Source organism: Natrix helvetica (assembly GCF_964273705.1).
Source record: "Natrix helvetica genome assembly, chromosome: 1".
Taxonomy (NCBI): domain Eukaryota; kingdom Metazoa; phylum Chordata; class Lepidosauria; order Squamata; family Natricidae; genus Natrix; species Natrix helvetica.
In genome coordinates this window covers 203,943,947-203,965,300 of record NC_138548.1, presented here as the reverse complement: position 1 = coordinate 203,965,300, position 21,354 = coordinate 203,943,947, and the positions used below count along the sequence as shown (strand labels likewise).

General features: G+C 42.3%; 2 protein-coding genes across 4 annotated transcripts in view; one reads left to right on the top strand and one right to left on the bottom strand.

Moving 5' to 3' along the window:
* Nucleotides 1-9: 9 nt before the first annotated feature.
* Nucleotides 10-6,659, top strand: LOC309392928 (uncharacterized protein). 2 transcript variants are annotated; one of them, XM_081954551.1, is made up of 8 exons: nt 10-131; nt 1,663-1,916; nt 2,101-2,164; nt 3,636-3,763; nt 4,582-4,700; nt 5,179-5,314; nt 5,716-5,812; nt 5,977-6,659. In XM_081954551.1, the coding sequence occupies exons 1-8, from the start codon at nt 62-64 to the stop codon at nt 6,021-6,023; spliced, it is 915 nt and encodes a 304-aa protein (XP_081810677.1). In that variant the 5' UTR covers nt 10-61; the 3' UTR covers nt 6,024-6,659. The 2 variants fall into 2 exon arrangements, with proteins under 2 accessions (XP_081810677.1, XP_081810676.1); XM_081954550.1 differs by having other exon boundaries at nt 5,716-6,659.
* RBM10 (RNA binding motif protein 10) overlaps nt 6,307-21,354 on the bottom strand; it is a 32,627-nt gene continuing 17,579 nt past the window's right edge. For both annotated transcript variants that reach the window (XM_081954499.1, XM_081954498.1), the window contains exons 7-24: nt 20,976-21,062; nt 20,049-20,109; nt 19,779-19,952; nt 16,247-16,407; nt 15,309-15,406; nt 15,098-15,185; nt 13,818-14,016; nt 13,555-13,715; nt 13,329-13,470; nt 13,088-13,179; nt 12,765-12,938; nt 11,989-12,138; nt 11,168-11,233; nt 10,665-10,850; nt 8,087-8,161; nt 7,880-7,983; nt 7,603-7,732; nt 6,307-6,569 (exon numbers count right to left, since the gene is read on the bottom strand). In XM_081954499.1, the coding sequence (XP_081810625.1) occupies nt 6,444-6,569; nt 7,603-7,732; nt 7,880-7,983; nt 8,087-8,161; nt 10,665-10,850; nt 11,168-11,233; nt 11,989-12,138; nt 12,765-12,938; nt 13,088-13,179; nt 13,329-13,470; nt 13,555-13,715; nt 13,818-14,016; nt 15,098-15,185; nt 15,309-15,406; nt 16,247-16,407; nt 19,779-19,952; nt 20,049-20,109; nt 20,976-21,062 (2,274 nt within the window). In that variant the 3' untranslated portion in view covers nt 6,307-6,443. The remainder of the gene's footprint in view (nt 6,570-7,602; nt 7,733-7,879; nt 7,984-8,086; nt 8,162-10,664; nt 10,851-11,167; nt 11,234-11,988; nt 12,139-12,764; nt 12,939-13,087; nt 13,180-13,328; nt 13,471-13,554; nt 13,716-13,817; nt 14,017-15,097; nt 15,186-15,308; nt 15,407-16,246; nt 16,408-19,778; nt 19,953-20,048; nt 20,110-20,975; nt 21,063-21,354) is intronic.

Sequence of the window (21,354 nt, the reverse complement as noted above, 5' to 3'; positions counted from 1 at the left end):
ACGCTTGGAACGGTCCAGCGTGAAGAGCAGGGGTGAGGGCGGGCTTTATACAAGAGGCACCATGGCGGCCGAAGGATGGTCGGAACGAGTGCGAAAGCTGCTGAAGAAGATGAATTCCTTTCATGGGGCAGGTACGACCGCGGGCTTTCCGCGTGAGCCGTTTTCTACAGAATTTAGCCACCGGAGCGCATACCGCGTCAGACACAACCAAGCAGATTTAAAGCCAGCGTTTAGACGCCTTTCAATATTAAACGTCCTGGACAGGATTGAAATTCAACCGCTAGAAATGGAGCGAGCTTCAGCCAAAAGATAAGCCCGGGCGAGCTTGACCTCATTAAGGACATGTTGCATTACCTACAGCTCCGCTATGGGGAGAGACCCAAATAATGGGAAGGTATATAAAGGTAACCGCCACTTCCTTTAAAAGCCCGGAAGAAATAAATGAGAAACGGACTGAATTCATTTCCTCCCCCGCCCCCCGCTTCGTTTTGCAAATCGCTTGCGGCTCTTCAAAGACCGCTGTGCAAACAGCAAGGAGAAAAAAAAGAAGTATTCGCTTATGGTTTAATTATTTCTGATACAGAAAGCCGAGAGTAGGAATAAATACACGGTTTTTGCAAACATTGGGACTGATGCTTTTCAGCACCTTCCTAAAACGATCTGGAGTAGATCCCTCTGCTGATATTTTTTAAGGTTGTTTTTTTCAAGTAAATGACAATGAAAAGCAAACGAAGAAACGGACATCAAATGGCAAACAGGGTTTAAGATAAGTCATGTAAAAGCAATGGGGCAAAAGGCTTAATTTTATGTGTTCTGAGTGAATCTGAGATTATGTCCAGGAAAGAAACTTGGAAGGTAGTGAATTGGTGGGTGAAGACGCCAACTGAATTGTGGCAGTAGCTCTGAAAAGGCAAGTTCTATATAACTTGGATAAGTAGGAAATGAATTTTAAAAAATCAGATACTGTAATGATTTTTCACAAATGTGTAGTGATGTCACATGATATCCTTATTCAGGTTTTGATCACTGCACCTTAAAAAGTTGTAGGTGTTGGAAAAGTACAGAAAAGAAAATACAAAAACTCAAGTCATCTGTCAAGAAAGCAGTTTGAAGCTTCTTAGCTTACTACATGATAGCCATCAACTTGAATTGCTTGAAACAAAATTGGATAAATCCATCAAATTATCTAATAAAAATCATGCAGATAAATATCAATAATAAAGTGCTTTTCAGTACTGGTTGTTTGCATGCTGCTTGTGATCTTCATACGGTCACCTATTTACCTCTATAAGAAGAAAATGTTGGTCTACATAGGCATTTTTTCCTCAGGTTCTAGGACTCTTATTAATCCTTTCCTTATAATGATTTTGCTGTAAGTTTTATTACCACAAAAGCTACTTTCTCTATATCATCTTTAGGTTTGTTCAGGTAATCCTTGACTTGCGAGCACAATTAAATCCAAAATTTCTGTGGCTAAGCAAGACATTTGTTAATTTTGCCCCATTTTATGACCTTTCTTGCCACAGTTGTTAAGTGAATCACTGCAGTTGTTAGTTAACCCACAGATCATTTTCCAAAGAAGCACTTTAGCAGATTTGAATTATTTGTAGAAACTAGATCTTAGCTGCAAGAGAGATTGATTTGGGTTTCATTTCTTTGCAGGTTCTTCCAAGGCGCTGTGTTTGCCATTTATGGTTGCTGGACAACAAGTAGGATACGTCCCACCCGCTGTAGTCAAATGTCTCCAACAGTACCCGACTGTTTTCTCAGTGTCTCAGGGAAATAAAGCCCCTCCAAGGGTGGAACTTAACAAACAACTGACATCTTGTGACCAGAGGACAGCTGTTGTTCAAAGAGTGTTCAAGGAGCTGAAAGCACAGCAAGCTTTTCCTTGTTTAAAAGGATGGAGGGATGAGGTGAGAGGACTTGGCGCAACCAAGCAATAGGAAGGGGACTTTCTTCTATTTCTGGCTGTACAAGAGATGCAGGCAAGAAAAGCCCAGTGTTTCTATTCTGAGTAACAGCTTAGGAAGACAATGCAGTGTGTGCGCGCGCGCAATACCAGAGCTATTCACTAATAAAAACATGCCTCTGTTTCAGATGTACAATGTAATGCCCTATTTTTGTGACACACCTTTCTTCAGCATGGAACGTGCTGCAACACGTAAGTTTAAAATTTAAAAATCTTGGCACTGCTATATAGAAAAGGCCTGACTTGTGCAAAAGTAAGTAACTCCACTGTGTGTAATTTTTAAAATTATAAATTATCTTAGAAAAGACAGCCAGAGTGGTATGATAGTTAATGTGTTGTACTAGGGGCAGAGAAGCCAAGATCCTAGTCCACCCCCAGGCATGGAAATTCATTGGGTAACTTTGGGCTAATTGTTTTTTTTCCCCCTGTTTATCTTCTCTTACTGGGCTGTTATGAGGAAAACTAGAATGGTGCACTATGTAGGCAGGGTGATTGTGCAAAATGTGTTTAAATCGAACAAAACTATTTTAAGCTGCAGAGACATGGGATAAAGCCTCAACCAAGAACTTAATGGCATTCCTGTCACAGAGTCCAAAGTATTTCATCTACTTAGGAAATTTAGATAAGAAATGCCTTAGTGAAATCTCTGTCAAGAAATGTGGTTTCCTTGCTGATATTCTTTTAAATATGCGCATTGACAATAGTTTAAATACTGTAAATATTCTGTGTCAGAAACTGTTTCATTATTAAGATGTACCATTAACAAATACATAAAATAAATCTCTGTATTTGTTCACCAATTCTAAAGGAAAATGATATTTTCTTCGTTTCCCAAGCCAAAAGTCGGAATGAACAAATTCTACAAATCTTGCCATCACATTTTGCTCCAATATTGCTTCCTGAATACCAGTATATAATTTTATAGGCCTTTGAACACATATTTCATAATTTTATTTTAAAATAGATGGGATAGTTTCGACGTAAAAGGTAGATCGCTATTCCTTTAAATTGTTAGGAGGAATGCAATGAAGCATGTCAAGATCACTGCACACACAAAAAACAACCCACCTTAAGACACTTAATTTTCCTTTCCTATGAAAAATCAGATTTCTTCCTCACCAATATTATGCTATGAAAAAAATTGTTCATGCCAAGCATTCCTCCCCCATAAAACTCAACAATTAGAAGTACAGTATCAGACTTCCATAGGCCTTGATATATCAGTGTATAGGAAGCTAAACCATAGGCAAATCATTTCAGAATTTGTTTTCTGCATTGGAGTTATCCACAATGCTGTCTCTTCAATGCAAAATTCTGATTACTGAAAATTTGGGATTGGTTTTTAGGTATTTTTAATGGACTACCAATCTTGGATCAACTTCAGCAGCTCTAGAGAAATAAAGAAGTTTGAACTTGCATAAGAATTCTTCAAATATTGCATTGTGAATCATAAAGAAGGAATTGTGTATGGACATTCTACCTGTTCCTTTCACATCCTATTTCCTTGTCATTCCCCAACACAATATTTTAATAGTAAATACTACTAATAGTAAATACATTATGAAGGCTTAAGCAGATGAAATTACTCATAAAATCAGAACATATGGTGCAAAAGTAGGTGTTTGGTTTAGCCTAAATTCATATTTGATTTCTCTTGATCCAGCACTATTGGGAGTGAAGAGCTATGGTGCCCACCTGAATGGCTATACTTGGCGAAACGATGAAATGCACATGTGGTTGGCCCGTAGGGCCTTGAACAAACCCACATATCCTGGCTTATTGGATAATTTGGTAAGAGATAAAATAGGATGACAAATAGAATATCTCATATGAAGATGGGATTAGCTAACAGTTGTCTAAATACTCTTTATTGCTCCAATACAGCCAGAGAAATCACTTAACTTAATGAGCTTGGGCAGGCCACAGTATTGAGTTGAATGCCCTAAATAGAAGTAAGCCTTTATTAATTATACAAAATTACAATTTCAGCCTGAACCATTTTTCTTAGCAATGTGAACATAGTTCTTCCTGCGGATATTTTTCTTACAGATTAAAAGCATATATAGTAGTCCTTGATCTACAATTGGGACCAGAATTTTCCTTGCTAAGCAAGGCAATTAAAGAGAGATGCACCCAATTTTATGACCTTTTTTGCTATGGTTGTTAAGGGAACCACTGCAATTAATTGAAATACACAGTAATTAATCTGGATTTTCCCCATTGACTTTGCTTGTCAGAAGCCATTTGGGAAGATCGCAAATGGTGATCATATGACCCCAGGACAGTGTAACGGTTGTAAATTCATGCCAGTACCAATTTTAGATCATATGACTATGGACATGCGGCAGTAATTATAAGTGCAAGGACCAGTCATAAATCACTTTTTTTCAGTGCCATTGTAACTTTGAATGTTTACTAAATAAATGGTTGCAAGTCAGGGATTGTGTGTAAACGCTCCAACGACGTCGTGAAGCTATCTAATTTGCCAACTCAGAAATTATTCTGTTGTTTGATGGAAAAGATCCTTCTTAAATACAAAAAATAGCTAATGTTGACTGCTTGCTTTATGGTGAACCACAACTTAAGGAGTTTGTTTTTGTTTTGGCAAGGCTGCAGGTGGCATTTCATCAGAGCTGGGTGTCAGAGAAACCCTAATAAAAGAGTGCCAAGAAGAGGCTTGCATTCCTGCTTCCCTTGCTACGTTATCCAAATCTGTTGGAACCATCAGGTAATGCAGAAAGTTCTAAAATCCAGGGTACATTGTAGTGTAGCAGTATTTATGTTTGCTTGTGTGGATACATACATACATATTTCCCTTGAAGTTGACATTAAGGGAACATACTGTATTTATAATCAATAATTTTTCATTCAATTACTATATGGTGATGTTCTTCATTGCTGCATACTCCAGTTTAATAGTGAAAACAAATATGTCAAATATAGAAGCAGTGTTAATATGTAGAATTTCCAGACTAGATTGCCTTGATGTAGCACACAGCATTTATCCTTAAAGTATACATTGACCTCTAAATGTCACTCCTAATTTCATAGGAATCCCGGAAGCAATATAAAAAGGTGGCTTGGGCTCCTCTGAATGAGGTCACTTCCTCTCTGTAACTCAAATCAGCATTGCCTGAACATTCTCTACGCAGGTCACTGGTGTGATTGAATTATTCTTCTCCCCACCCCCACCCCACCCATCCCAGCTACACATATGAAGGGTCAGATGGAGGCATCTATCCTGAATGCCAGTTTGTATATGACCTGGAGCTGCCTGAAGAATTTGTGCCCCAAGTAGGAGATGAAGAAGTGCAAGAATTCTATCTTTGGTCACTTGATAAGGTTCGTAGGTGCCATGTTGCGTACCAATAAAGGTTGCCCCTTTTGAAGAATGAAAGATAGCACTAATGAGGCCTCCCACAAACAAGCAATGTTCTTTGCTGTTCCCATTTGTAATGAGTCTATCTTTGGAAAGCCCAATGAAAAATGATTACGCATGACGGATCCTGAACCATTTTGTGGCATATTTCAAACTAGAGATAGTAGGACCGCAGCTCTCCTACAGCTTCCTAGCTCATTATTATGTTTTGTGTTTAGCTTTATTTGGAATGATAGAGGAAATGTATTAGCACACATTCTCATTAATTCTGTGCTATGGTAGCCATTATCTTAGTCTAGGCATGACGCTGGAGTGTTAACTGCCATTTCTACTTTATATGTTAATTGTAAATCTTCCCATGCAGGTGAGAGAGGCCATTGGATCTTCCGATTTCAAGCCCAACTGCGCGATGGTAGCACTGGATTTTCTAATCAGACATAGTTACATTCAACCTGATGAAGGTAGGCGTCCTCAATGTCAGCTATGTATGGTCAAAGTAAAAATTAAATGAACTAGGGGAAGAGAGAAGGGGGAGAAAATGGCAAAGACAGGCTTCTTTGTGGAAACACACTTGAAGGATAGTGAGTACCATGCATACAGAGTTCCTCTGCTTCTCTCTTTTCAGAACCCCATTATGTAGAGTTGGTGGAAGGGCTACACAAGAGCCTTTGAAAAGCCAAGGGCTGCCTGCTGAGATGAGAGTTTTCCCTGTGTTTTCTTTTTGCTAAACCCAAGACTGGCAGGCATCTCAGATGGAAACCCCGAGGACTGAGGCTACAAGATCCTGATCAGGGCTACAATTACTGCCTCTTTGTACCTATATGTGGAAAGCTTGTAAACTCAAGAGAGTTAACTGTACCACATGTTTATATATAATGAACATTGGAAATGCTTATTAGTTACAAGAGGACCAAGTGTATTGTTCATTTTCTACATACTTCAGCCATGTAAAATCCTCTGTCCAAATCCTTGTCCATTTGAACATTTAATTAAAAAAAAAAGTCAACCAAAGGAACATTCTGGAAGTTGGAAGGCAGGGGAGTAAGGGAAGACAGCAGCAAAATACTGTACAGGAGGTGCTTCTTACAAAGTTCAGTCTGACTCGTTGAAACGAGTGAGCATTGTCTTGTGCAATGCTTCCCGGTACGACTCTGATGCTACCGCCCCATAAGAGCTGCCACGGGCGCCAAGGCCAGACCCTCGTACTCGGGTTGGGGCCTAAGAAAGAAGGAAAAAATAAAATCACATTCATCCCCCCAACAAGATAACACATTGTAACAAAAGGAAAAAATAAAATTCTTCATCACAGATCTACTCTTTGGCCTATTTTGTAAGATGCCATCTTTTCTCATTGTGTTAAATCATTTTTTCGATGTCATACAACCACACCATCAACTCCCTTCTTGTGGAACAGTTCCAGTCTTGCTCCCAATTTCTATTTTTAACAATCATGTTTCCTATCACAACAATTTCCTTTTTTACAGACAGTATAATATATGGGACAGATCTATTAATGCTCTAATACTCAGTGACGTGCGGTGAGGTTTATGACTGGTGAGGCTGGTGATGTCATCAAACCGCGTGGTTGCTCCGATCGCACGGGCGCAGCCCAAACGGAGAAGTTTCTCTTCTCAGAAATGAGAAGACATTTCTGAGAAGAGAAACTTCTCCTTTCTCCTCCCCCCCCCCCCTTCTAGCACTGATGATGTTACCTAGGCATTTTTTGCATCAGGCGAGCCCGGGATCCTTGCAAGGGGAATGGGACCACGTGTGCAGGCGGCTCCTCAGAGCACAGCCTCAGATTAGCACAGCCGCGATCCCCTTCCCCTGCACACGTGGTCCCATTCCCCTCCTTCCTAAGCCAACATGAAGGGGACCGCGGCTGCACTGATCTGAGGCCTGCACACGTGGTCCCATTCCCCTTGTAAGGATCCTGGGCTCGCCCGATGCAAAAAATGGTGAGATCGGCACACTTGGGGCTGCTGCTGAGATGTCCAGGGAGGCTAAACCAAGCCGCGCGCCTCTCCCAGCCACTTTCACGGCTTCCCGGAGTAATTTTTTTTTATTTTCATGAGAGCGGTGAGGCTCTGCCTCCCCTGCCTGCACGTCACTGCTAATACTATGCAATAAGACTTTCCCTTTACGCAAAGCCAGTATATAATAAGAGAAAGCAATTGGAGACCACATGTCCTTCCAGAATACAAAATTTATTTATTTATTTATTTGCATGTAGAGCAATCTGGAAAATTACCTCAATAGGGGTTACAATACCCTGTTTCTTGCGACCCAACCCGCTGCCTTCTTTCCAACCCATGGCCTGCAACATGCGGCTGCCAATATTGTCGCTTCCCAGTCCATCTCGTGTTGGTTGTTCAAAATCCCTGTTGCAAATGGGGAGGGGATGAAGTAAACAGTTAAGACAATCCTGCTCTCTCTCCTGCCAGTCGAGCCCAATGCAAGGAGGCAAAGAACACTTTGCTAAGAAACACAGTCTCTTCTAAAAATGAAACCTGTAGTGTAAAACTTACACCGTGGCTGGGGTCACAGCTGAATATTTTCTTTTCTTGGGTTCTGGTGGCTCGGGAACACCGTATTTTTCCCTTCGCTCAGCTGCACGATCTCGATACTTCATCTGAAAATAGTATGAATGGACGGTGTTAGTTGATGAGATGTTTCCTATGTGACACATTCCCTTGTAGTGCCCCCCCTCCCATCATCTCTCCCATCTATTGTACCTCCATGTCATTCTTTTCAAGGGCTTCAAGCTCTTGCTCTGACAAATGTGCCCGTCGGTGAATCTCCAAATTTTGCTGCAGAGGAGAAAAAGAATAGAAGGATGAAGGGGTGGAGGTGGAATCAAAACACACTCTGGAGAGCCATGTTTGCTCCTATGACATGCAATCATTTCTGTATTAGTAGTATTATGTTTATATTTTGACTTAATATTTTATTTCTGAAGCACCAAAGACAGAAAGTGTCTTAAAATTAATAAATTAAAAATACATAGGTATAAAAAACATTATAGGTGAAACTGTAACAAGCATTTTCAGGCTCCAATCTAAACCTTGCTAAAGGATCCAAACTCAACAAAGAATGCTTTCCGGGCACCCCTACAAATCTCACTTCCTAGTTGTAAGGTCCATTTGGAAACTTTTCCCCCAATGAAGTAACACTACAGGGAATTATCGTAATTTAGAAATAACTTAAGCAAATTATTGTCTTTTCTGTGCATGTTGCTGGTCCCTCTTCAAATTCTTAAAACCTTCTGTCTCTGCTATCTATCAATCAAATTGAGGCATTCTTTACCCCCCAAAAAAACAAGTATGCTTTCTCCAGGAACAACTGCAATTAGCACACCTACAAGCTGGGCAAAAGCACACTAGGTAAAGCTGCCAGATGTATTCAGGAGCAAAGTAAGCTTGTTGTATTTGCTCCTTTAGGAGGAACACAACTTAAATTGCATTGCTGGATAAACAATCCCAATAGAACTACCATGGTTTTATCTGTGTCAAGCCTTCTATTTCTTTCTCCCTATTTAACCTATCATTTATCTCTGAAACTATCTCATAATACAGTTAGAATTAGGCTCAGTCTTTGGGGCTTGATTAAGACTCTGCTGATAAAAACCTTTTGGGAACTTTCTTGGCCAATCTCACCTTGCTAGCTAGGTTTGGCTTTATTCTAAGGAGGCAGAGGGTCGATGATTTGGCTTTCCTTGCTGACATTTTCTGCTTTTGGCCAGGTTAAAACAGAAGCAGAGGATTTGGGATTTAGATATTCAAATTCCCAACTTTCCTACAACGTAATTGGCCCCTTCTTCAGATCTAGATTTTAATATCTTATACATTCTTTAGTAGAGGCTTTGGAACAAACCGAGATACTACCTATCAGGACAACAACTGACTGACTAACCCTTCTATATGAAAGCAGTAGTTGCCTGTATTCAGATATAAAGGTTGAATCTACATCACATATTATTAACATTCCTATTATATTATACAGCTAACGGGAATCAAAACTCCTATCTCCCATTGTCAGTAGTTTCACTTGCTCTTACTATTACAAGATTATGCTTCTCCTGTTTGATCAATTCTCAGAAATCTTTATGTAAGTTGCAATATTCTTACTGATAGCCATGATTCTTATAAACCATTTGGTGTCTTCTTCACATTGTCTCTTTCACAATGTTAACTGTTTCAGTTTATATTTAATTATATTTATGCATTTGTTGCAATTTGCTTTTATGATTAGTCTTAGACCAGAAATAATACTAATTCAAAACAATAACAATCTGTTCAACACGTTGACAAGAACAAAGTTGTTTTCTAATAATTTATGGGCTAGGAACAGTGACATTTTGCTGTATCTTATATGGTCAAAGTATTAAAACTCTGTGTTAGGCCTGCAGTCATATTCCTTTTAGGATCTTTGGCCTGCCACACTCTCTCTTATTTTACTATGCTGTTTCATTAGTGGGAAAATTGGGAGGGGGAATAGTAAGGAGTAGAATTGTAGAATGCGTTGTTGTCATTCCTTTCTAGAAGCACAAGGTTATTCTTTGTCTCTGCACCTAACCGGAACTAGATGGGTGGAAATGCCAGCGTGGCAGAGGAAGATTGGACCATGTGATGGACTTGTGGGGGGGGGGGGGGGCAAGGTTTTGAACTTTCAACTGGGTGAAAACCCAGGAAGCTTTCAGATTCGGGTTTCCACAGATGTACCAACATGTCTCTCTTATTAAATTGGAACTTTGATGAAAGCTATGCCTTGAATTCTGATTTAATTCTGGATGATATCTGGAACGCTGACACTCTGCCTACCAGGAATTAAAATCTGAAAATTCCCCCATGGCCTCTAATCCAAGTAATCCAGTTAGCTGCTATTGTTGATTGCACAGGTAGTCCTCGACTTACAATAGTTCATTTAGTGACTGTTACAACGGCACTGAAAAAAGTGACGTGACCCTCTTTCACACTTACGACCATTGTAGCATCCCCATAGTCATGTGATTCGCATTCAGATGCTTGACAACCGGCTCATTTATGACAATTGCAGTATCCCGGGTCATCTGACCCCCTTTTACACCCTTCTGACAAGCAAAGTCAATGGGGAAGCCAGATTCATTTAACAACCTTGTTACTAATTTAACAACTGCAGTGATCCACTAAACAAATGTGGCAAGAAAAGTAATAAAGTGGGACTAAACTCACTTAACAAATTTCTCACTTAGCAACATAAATTCTGGGCTCAATTGTGGTCATAAGTCTAGGACTGCCTGTACTGAAAATGATAAGACTCTTGTCAGCTGGATACCTTATGTAAGCCCGATAGCTGCTGGTGACGAATAAGAGCCTCCTTGCTGGGAAACTGTCTGCGACAAAGCAGGCAAGCCAGTTTGTGCCAATCAGTTAATTTCTCCTCCCGATCAGCTGCCTTCTCTTGTTCCTCTTCACTGTCGCTTTCACCACTGTATGCAGCCACTAAGCCTCGAGGCGGACTCTGCAAGAGGGAAGGATTATATGCCAGAATCAGAATTATTACCTTAATCTAGTTTTTCAATGTAGTGTTCCCTGGGCGAGTTAACTCCCATAATCCCCACTCTTCTGGATTACCCCAGAAATAGCTTTTGACACCAAAGAGTTCTTGTGTTCAACACTTCCCGTGATACGTAGATATTGGTATCTCTATTTCATACCTCAACGTATTAAACATTAGCCAGATTTGTAGAATCTCTACATCTTTACCCGTTCTTCTGGTCATTCAGAGTGAAGCCCAGAAAGTTTACATTTCAGAGAAAGTTGAGAGGCAAGGCTTACCAGCCGATCATCACCAGTAAACTTGGACAAATCCATGCTACTATGCTGCCTCTCAGCCAGGGCTCCCTGAGAACAGCAAAAGCAAGCGGGGAAGTATTTAATCATTTTTCCTAATGGAAATACATATTTTTTCTACTCAGCAGTCAAAACAGTCTCCCAAGTCGCACAAGGTATTCATTCAGGATGTTGCATAATAATGAACATTAACTCAAATATAACCACTCCCTCTCTATTTCTGCAAGATTGTTCTTTTTTTAAAAGAATACAAAATACCACATTGTAACAGCAATTGTACAATAAATACACTTTAATGCTGAAATAATATCCTATATAGCTCTTTATTAGTTAACAAGTGCTGATGAACCTTCATGCATACCTTTATTAACTACAGGCAGTCCTCGACTTACAACAGTTCATTTAGTGACCACTTGAAATTACAGTGGCATTGAAAAAAAGTGACTTAGGACTGGTTTTCATACTTAGCCACCTATGGAACGTGATCAAAATTCAGATGCTTGGCCACTGACTTCTATTTATGACCTGGGTCATGTGATCATCTTTTGCAGTCTTCTGACAAGCAATGGGGGATCCAGACTTACTTAACAGACTTACTTAACAACCACCTTACGAACAATAACTGCAGTTATTCACTTAGCAATTGTGGCAAGAAAGATCGTAAAATGGGGCAAAACTCACAATTGTTTCACCTAGCAACAAAAACCTGGGGTTCAATTGTGGTTCTACGTCAAGCACTACCTGTATCCGATTGTTTTGTTCCAGGTATATTCCTGGTTTAATGGTGCACTCCCCACAGATCGTACCTTCTTCTCTAGGATGGCATAGCCGGCGTCAGCTGTGGCTGATTCACGCCTTTCATCCTCTCGTATGGAGGAGACTGGCTGAAAGCTGTTTTTGAAATTCTCCTTCTGTTTATTGAGGCTGCGGGCCCAGCGTTCCATATCCTTTGCAATCTGGCAGACAGTCCATAAAAAGGAAAGGAAAGTATATAGGGGGGAAAGAGGAAAAAAAAACAAGGAGAAATGAACCCTCGTTTCACACTGGGAAGATAGACTTACCAGCTTTCCAGAAAACTCTTAACAGGGATGTCAAACTCAAGTCTCGGGGGAGCGGGGGCGGGGGGGGGGGGCTGTCTGGCCTGTGGGGCTGCCTCAGAAACGGTGAAGGACCAGCCCATGGAGCCTCTGCCAGCGAAAACGGAGCTCAGGAGAACTGTGTGCTGCCCTCCCGAGCTGAAGGTTGCAGGAGGCCGGCGCAGCTGAAAATGGAGCTCGCGAGGACCGTAGGCAGCACTCCCAAGCTGTTTTTGTTGGCAGAGGGCTGCAGGAGGCCACCGCAGCTGAAAACAGAGCTTGGGAGCCCGTTTCGCTGGCAGAGTGCTCGGGCCACACCAGGTGCCCCTGACATGAGTGACATCGAGCTCGCCATGCCCCCCCACCCAAGGTCAAACACAACCTTGATGCAGCCCTCAATGAAATCGAGTTTGATAGTCCTGTTCTAAAAGGTCTTCAGATGTGCAACACCTAGAATTCAAAGGCAAATGAAGAGAAACAGCATGAGAAAAAAGGGTGATGCTCACCTGCTGGGCTGTTTTTGTCTTATGCTTCTCCTTTTTCTCTTTTCCCTCTTTGTTGCCACCTCCTGAACTGCTACCATCCTTGTGGCTGTCAGCCGCCAGGTCTGAGGCTGGGACGTAAGTGCATCTCTCACTTTCCCAGTACAGATACTGCTGCATCTGAGCATTGTAGTAATACTGGGAAGAAACAAGGACACAGCTCATCTTTGGATACTGCAGGGCGTTGTGCAATTTGACAGCTATCGCAGCACTACAAGGCGAATTTGCTCTCATCCCTTTGCCATGTGCAGAAAGTAACAAAGTCCGCCTAAAGACAGGCAACTCACCTGGGAATTAGGGTCATAGTAGAGGCCAGTAAGAGGATCGTAATAGTAGCCAGAACTTTCATCGTATTGATATGTGGAGACATCTGGGACAGCTAGTGGCCAGAAAGAGAGAAAGCAATGAGCAAAAGCGGCCACACAGCCTAGGAGAGTTGGCAATCTATTCTGCTCTCCCCTCCTAATGGGATTCCTGTTCCCCAAAAGATCTGAATGTATACCAATCCCTCTTCCCTCCACCACTCACGGTATTGTGTGTAAGGTTCCTGTCCAGCAGAGCCGGCTGGCAAACTGGAAGTGCTGGTGGACATGCCGGGAGTTGCACCAGAAGGCTGGGCAGCATTAGGCACATCAGGCTTCAATACAGCTGGTGAAACTATGGTGTATGACTGAGAAGAGGGGAGATAGTAGATCGGTAGGTGCATAGGTTTTGAAATCTTTTAATACATGCACTTAAATCACTCCAATTGTACCTGAGCAACAGCAGAATTTCCTTGGGCCGGACTTGCCCCTTCAGAGCTTCCACTGGCCTGGTACGTGGCTGGTACAGCTGCGTTCTGGGTGGTACGAGGGAAAGTTGGTAGGATAGGCATTGGATCAATTCCTGGCACACCAGGTTCCTGTGATCCATCAGCTATTTTGCAACAGAAGAGCAGAGAGGCAAGTAGCCAGTCAGTCAGGAGGACAAAACATCCTACAAAAGGTCAGATAAGGGATATGAGGCAGAGGAGCTTACCTGCTATGGATCCCTCCCCCTTGTCTGCCTTCCCAACAGCTGCTGTCCCAGAGGATCCAGACTGGGATCCTTTCAGGTATCCCCCCTGCGAGTATGCTGTGGCTTCTTGAGTGCTGTAAGCTTCATCATGCTGGTAGTAGCCATAATCAGCCGACTGCTCATCCTGGGTAGCCCACGAGGCCTCCCGGCCTTGCGATGCCTATTTGGAAGTCCACGTTTAAGAGGAAATCTGTTACTAAGGCAGGGTAGTAATTACACTTTATCCCACACAGTAATAAAGAAAAGATTCAAATGGTCAGACATAGCTGTTTTCTTCTTTTTAAAAGGTAATTATTTTACAGCACTATGTTTTGTAATATTAAATTTTATATATATATATATATATATATATATATATATATATATATGTGTGTGTGTGTGTGTGTGTGTGTGTGTGTGTGTGTGGTGTGTATATATGTGTGTGTGTGTGTGTGTACAACAGGCAGAAAGCGCGCAGGGACCGACGGTACCCAGCAGCAGCAGCAACCTACCAGTCGGCCCCTTCATCAGCATATATTGCACTACGCTTCATCAGCATGCGCTGCACAGGTGAGTTGATTCTCTGCCAAGCAGCAGACAGAAACGGAGGCGTAGGGGGAACCCAGGCTATCTGGATGCGCCATGCGGGCCACAGGAAAGCAGAGAGCTGGTGAGCCATAGTGGCTGGCCGGCCGTGGGCGGCTCATCTTTGCACAGCAGTACAGCAACAGACAGAGCAGAGGTGTGAGCGGCGTATCGGAATCGCTTGAGAAGGCAAGCGATTCCGATACGCCGCTTAGACCACATGCAAGGTGAAAGACGCGAAGACGAGCCTCCCGCAGCTGGTCGCCTGCTCTGGCCCACAACTCTTGCTTTTCTGACACCATCAGCACCCTCCTGTGCTGGCCACGCCCACCCCCTTCACTAGGACTTATTTTTGGGGTAGGGCTTATATTAGGTGCATGCTTTAAAAATTAATCTAGGGCTTATTTTCAGGGTAGATCCCATTTTTCGGGGAAACTCGATATATCTACAACTCTATTCATCCATCCATCCATCCACCCACCTACCTATCTCAATATATGTATAATAAAAAAAATATGTTTTCCCGAAAATAGGATCTACCCCGAAAAAAAGCCTTAGCCTGATTTTTTCCAGAATAGGTTTGAGGAGAGAGATGAGAAAAAAATCTCCCCTTCCTCTTCTGTGTCCAAAACCCGTTCAACCTTCTTTCCTTTCTCTTCTCTCAATCAGTTAGTTACCTGTGAGATAGACCACTGGGCAGCTGCAATGGCAGTGCTGGCTACCGAAGCAGCACTAATGCGGTTTCCATCTGATGAACTTAGGTCCCTGCAAAGGGATAAAGAATTTTTAAATTTTATTGCATTCAACTTTTACCCACCCAAACTCAATGACTCGAGTGTTCCTACACAAACAGAAGACTCTGTTCTAGGCAAATGACTTCTTACAAACCGTTTGGAACCTTTTGCGAATTCCACATTAATTGTCTTGCCATCAATGTTTAGTGGTGGGTGCAGGGCCTGAAGGATCTGCAGCAACTGAGCTGCCTCCTGAGAGACAAAAGGACAAGAAATGAAAACCCTCAGAAAAACAAACATACCGTTTGCTTAATATGATGTTAAGTGTGCTGTAGGGGTGAATCAGGAATACGCAAAATCAACTTCCCTCTCAGCCCCAAAGGATTGCTGGGTTATCTGATCCCTCTGTCTCAATCCAACCTATTTTCCAACATTGTTTTCCATCTGCCTAAAGAAACATGAGTCCTACTGGTATTTAGTCTCTACATGAGCTGAGGTGGCGCAGTGGTTAGAATGCAGTACTGCAAGCTACTTCTGCTGACTGCCGGCTGCCAACAATTCGACTCTCACCAGGCTCAAGGTTGACTCAGCCTTCCATCCTCCTGAGGTGGGTAAAATGAGGGGCCAGATTGCTGGGGGCTGACTCTGTAAGCTGCTTACAGAGGGCTGTAAAGCACTGTGAAGCGGTATATAAGTCTAAGCGCTATTGCTATTGCTACTGCCATTGCTATTTCGTCTTAGCAATTTCTTTAAATGTCTTGGAGGGTGCAACTCAGAGGTAAACAAAATCTTATTAATCCTTACCTCGATCATCCATTTTGTACCATGGGTAATTCTATAATACATGGACTCAATGCACAAAAGATTTTGGATTGTGCTCCAAGGTAGCACCAAGGTGGTGTTTTGCTCTCCAGTTATTAAAGTAAGTATTAGTATGCTTACTTTCCCATAAACTTAGCTTTCCTCAGACTAGAAGTTCAATTAAGCTCTGTTTTCTAAGCTATTATATTACCTTCCTAAAGCTCATCATTCTCACGATCTCAACCTCTAATGCAAAAATGAATTGCCACGTGGGCTATTTGTTGCACTCACCACAATAGTAGAGAGCTGAATGAAAGCAAAACCACGATTGAGCTGTGTCTGCTTGTCTTTAATGACACGGACATTTGATGAGGAGAGAACTGCATATGGCGCCAAGGAACTTAAGATGGAGTCCATTGTGCTATGTGGATTCAGGTTTCGCAAGATAATGGCTGGCAGAATAAGAAACAGTATGAAGTTGGAACTGTAAACTTATGAGGACATGTGAATTTCCACCTGACTGAATTTAACTCTGCATAGCTAAGAAAGTAGTTAGTAAAAGCCAATAAAATGTTGCCTTCCTCTTTTATTGATGATAATAAATAACATTTATATACTGCCTAATTCTTAGGACTCTGACCCTCATGGCCGTAAAGGAAATTTAACTATCCTTGTTTTCTGTTAAATATAATAGGAAGCCAAGCCAAATCTGAATTAAACAGGTTAAACAACACTGTGAGCACTCTTTTTGCTATTCTGCAATGGCAGATCTACAGTTTGAGTATACACTGCCATTACCGTCTGGCTGCTTTGTTTTGGTAACAGCTTCTAATGGACAACAAAACAGCCTTCCAACCAATAGTTCAAGTCAGGAGAACACCCTTTTTTAATTTCAGATACTTGACTATGCTATTCCCTTTCTCAGCAATAACAATAAAACAGTAGCAGAGCAAATTCCCTTCTCGTTTTTCTTACTGCTATTGCAACTATCTTCTACTCCTGGAGAGGAAAAAAAATCTCTTATCAAATAAAAAGCTGTTGTATATTTTTTTCTCAACAGGAGAACGGAACAAGGTAACAGTAATAAAATAGCTGACCAATAGCTATAGTGTGTGTGCGCGTGCGTGCGTGTATTCAGCTCACTGCAGTCACATATTTCTCCATAATTTTCATAAACTATGTTTGTTTTGCAAACAGTGTTTTTCTGTTTCTGTTTTTCTCTGTTTCCTGTTTCAACTTTATAAATTCTTCATTATCCATTTCAAACCAATGATAATACCAAGTCCTGATACCAGATTACTTTCAAACATAGTTGACAATTCATTCCAACAGCAGAATCGACTTTTGCAAGGGCTTTCTTCAGTATAAGATTTTAAAACCTAGTATAAAACATCTACACATTAGCACATTTCCCCCTATTTGCCAATCAAACTTATCAATATGCGCTCAATTTCTAGAGCTAGGAGTTACATTGAAAAGCTACACTAATTAAACCAGCCAATTTCTATTTTACAACCACGCTGGGCCTACCAACTGACTTCTAAGACTGAACACAAAAATTCAACTATGTAAAATGTTATGGAACCTTCCTCAGAAGCTTGAGGTTTTTAAATTAATAAATCAAGTGAAGAAACCTAATTAATAAAGCTCAACCCTCTCATCTACAATTATTAACAGTTTCATGGTGGAACAACAGGAAAATTGAATGACTTTATTGCTGCTGTATACCGTATTTTTCGCCTTATAAGACACACTTTTTTACTCCAAAAAAGAGGGTAAAAATCTGAGTGCGTCTTGTAAGCCGAATGTAGCCACTGGGTCATCTGAAAATGGGGCAGGCAAAGAGGGGGCTGCAGAGATCGTGATGGCTGGAAAGGAGAGAGGTTTCGCTTTCAGAGCTCCCGCTCGGCTGGGCTCCCGAGAGGGCTTAGGCGGTGGTGGCGGTGGCAGCGGCTCCTCACATTGCTGGGGCGCTGCTTTAAGCTGCCCTCCTCCTGCAAATGAAAGGTGCCTCAAGGCTTTGGCTCCTGAGATCGGTGCGCTGCCATCCAAAATGCTGGTACGACGATCGCTGCAGCGCCCGCTTTACCTGCCGCTTCTCGGGCGGTTCCAGGCGGCAGAGATCGTAGTAATAGCATTTTGGATGGCAGCGCACCGATCTCAGTAGCCAAAGCCTTTGAATCAAGTTTGATTGTGTCCCATCTAGCGTTCTCCACCCTCCACCCCAAATCTCTCCGGATCCGGAGAGATTTGGGGTGGGGGGTGGAGAACGCTAGATGGGACACAATCAAACTTGATTCAAAGGCTTTCGCTCCTGAGATCGGTGCGCTGCCATCAAGTTTGATTGTGTCCCATCTAGCGTTCTCCACTCCCCACCCCAAATCTCTCTGGATCCGGAGAGATTTGGGGTGGGGGGTGGAGTACGCTAGATGGGACACAATCAAACTTGATTCAAAGGCTTTGGCTACTGAGATCGGTGCGCTGCCATCAAGTTTGATTGTGTCCCATCTAGCGTTCTCCACCCCCCACCCCAAATCTCTCCGGATCCAGAGAGATTTGGGGTGGGGGGTGGAGAACGCTAGATGGGACACAATCAAACTTGATTCAAAGGCTTTCGCTCCTGAGATCGGTGCGCTGCCATCAAGTTTGATTGTGTCCCATCTAGCGTTCTCCACTCCCCACCCCAAATCTCTCTGGATCCGGAGAGATTTGGGGTGGGGGGTGGAGTACGCTAGATGGGACACAATCAAACTTGATTCAAAGGCTTTGGCTACTGAGATCGGTGCGCTGCCATCAAGTTTGATTGTGTCCCATCTAGCGTTCTCCACCCCCCACCCCAAATCTCTCCGGATCCAGAGAGATTTGGGGTGGGGGGTGGAGAACGCTAGATGGGACACAATCAAACTTGATTCAAAGGCTTTGGCTACTGAGATCGGGGCGCTGCCATCAAGTTTGATTGTGTCCCATCTAGCGTTCTCCACCCCCCACCCCAAATCCGGACAAGTAAGAGGGAAAGAGGAAAGAAAGCAGGAGGGCAGAAGGGAGGTGGAAGGAAGGAAAGAAAAGCAGACACGCTGGAGAGAAAGAGGAAAGAAGGCAAGCAGGCAGGAAGGAGGCAGAAGGAAGGAGGGAAGGATGGAACTGGAAGGGAGGCAGGGAAGGAGGGAGGGAGAAAGGAAGGATAGGAGGATAGGGAAAGAGGAAAGAAGGCAGGCAGGCAGAAGGGAGGGAGGTGCAAGGAAGGAAGGAAGCATAGATAAGCAGGAGGGAAAGAAGGCAGGCAGGCAGGAGGAAAGAGGAAGGAGGGAACTGGAAGGGAGGCAGGAAGGAAGGGAAGGAGGAAGGGAGGGTGGAAGGAAGGATAGACAAGTAAGAGGGAAAGAGGAAAGAAAGCATCTGAATGTACTAAACACGAGTCTTCAGGGAAAAGATGGATACATTGTGAAAACTCAGCTGTCAGTTGATCTTAATGTTATGAAATGAAAAGTATGCCATTTGCAATTAACTTGGCATAAAATAATTCATTTGCATTTAATTGTTATTGTTCAAAGAATGTTCGGAAAAATGTTCGGCCCTCCAGCATGTTCACTTCATCCAATCTGGCCCTCTTTGAAAAAGGTTTGGACACCCCTGTGTTACATGGTTGACATAAAATTGTTCTTAAACTGCTGTTAACTTTATACAGTTGATATAAAATATTTTACTATAGTATTTGGTTCAGAATCTTTTTTTTCTTGATTTTCCTCCTTTAAAATTGGGTGCGTCTTTTATTCCGGAGCGTCTTATAGGGCGAAAAATACGGTATATCAAATTTTATACTCACTGTCATTAGCATTCTCTGCACATGGTTCAGATATGGGGGCCACAGGCTGAGTGGACAGAGCTGCTGACACCTGGTATGGCTGTGGGAGAGGCAGAAGGCCTTGGCTGAGTTCACGCCCTGATAATGCCACTAGTTGATCTAAGCGACCGCCAGGGGGTAACTTCTGCTCAGCTTCTGTTGCAAAATGGAAGGTGATGAAAAGGGAGAGGGAATTAAGAGTAGTTTCTACAGGTCCAAACAGAGCTAAAAGAATTGAGCTATTAATCTTACCAGATCTGGGAATCCCACACTTGAAACATTTCTCTCTGCGCTTGAAATTCTGAACTCCACACTGTTGGGTGGAAAAAAAAGACAATTTTTATTTTCAAATAAATGTACCCCATGGAACACTCTTTTATAAAAGTGTTTCCCTATCAAGATATGTTCCTTATTGCAAAATCACAAGTGGCTCTCGTTATCCAAGGATTTGGTATCTGTGGTTTCAAATAATTAAAGTTGGAAAATACACAACCTGACTTTGGTATCCATAATGTATTGTCCCTCGCATCTCAGGTTTTTTTCACGACTTTGTGTTATTTTATGCTTGCAAAGAAGCTTTTTCTGCATGTGTTCTTAGTTATCAGTAGATATTCTATTGGAATAGGATCTTTGTGACTGAAAGCCACTATACCTGCTAGTACTATCCCTTAATGCATAATTTAAATTCTTGTCCTAATGCTTGTGATGGAAAAGCATTCAAAAATATTCAATAAAACCTGAGAAAATAATCCCTTTGTCCGATTATGCCTTAGTCTTTGCTCATAAAGTCAAGCTTCCTAAACTGCGCTGTATCTTTTATTTTCTTGTTGGTGCAATCTTTGACGAAAACATTTGCAATTGTTATTTTAGAAAATATTCAGAAAAATAACACTTTAATCATTATTTGAGAAGCAAAACTAAGTAAGAGGGCTGAACTTATATTGAGTCTTCATCAAAGAATCAGGGAGGTTTTGCTTCTGCCTTTGATTAATATTCAATATTTGCCCCTTGCAATTGGAAAAAAGTCATAACCATTGTTCTAAGAACATCAGGCCACTGCTGAGCTTACTAATTTTGTTACCCCAGCAGGACAACATCCTTCACACTGCAGTCCAAACCCATAGCTCTGAGTACCACATCATGGAATACCTCTACAAACTGATTCAAAAAAGCAGGTACCTTGCTGCAGAGCCAATCCTCATTGATCTTGGGTTTAGGGTCACTGTAGTGCATGGAGACCTTCTGACCAAGGATGGTGAGTGAATGCTGCAGGGAGAGAAACACCCCAATGAGACTCTGAAGTGGAGGCAAAGAGAAGGTGCCCATCACTGCCGCAGCAGAAAGAAGGAGAGGTTCAAACCCTTCAGCTGAATGGATGAGGGAGGGAAGGGAGCATAGGCTGAGAGAGTTTTGGAACTTGGCTATTTGGCTAGAGCACACCTAATCTGGCCGACACCTGTTTCTACCCAAGGCACCGGGACGTCCGGTAGCTGTGATGGAGGGAGAGTGTGTTGGAGAGAGAAAGAGAGAAAGATGAAGAAAGGGAGAAACAGACAAG

Excerpts from the sequence above, each read along its gene's own strand:
- LOC309392928 (XM_081954550.1), top strand. The coding sequence starts at position 62 with ATGGCGGCCGAAGGATGGTCGGAACGAGTGCGAAAGCTGCTGAAGAAG. Across the intron at positions 3,764-4,581 it reads CTGGCTTATTGGATAATTTG|GCTGCAGGTGGCATTTCATC; the intron begins GTAAGAGATAAA and ends TGTTTTGGCAAG. Across the intron at positions 5,315-5,715 it reads ATCTTTGGTCACTTGATAAG|GTGAGAGAGGCCATTGGATC; the intron begins GTTCGTAGGTGC and ends CTTCCCATGCAG.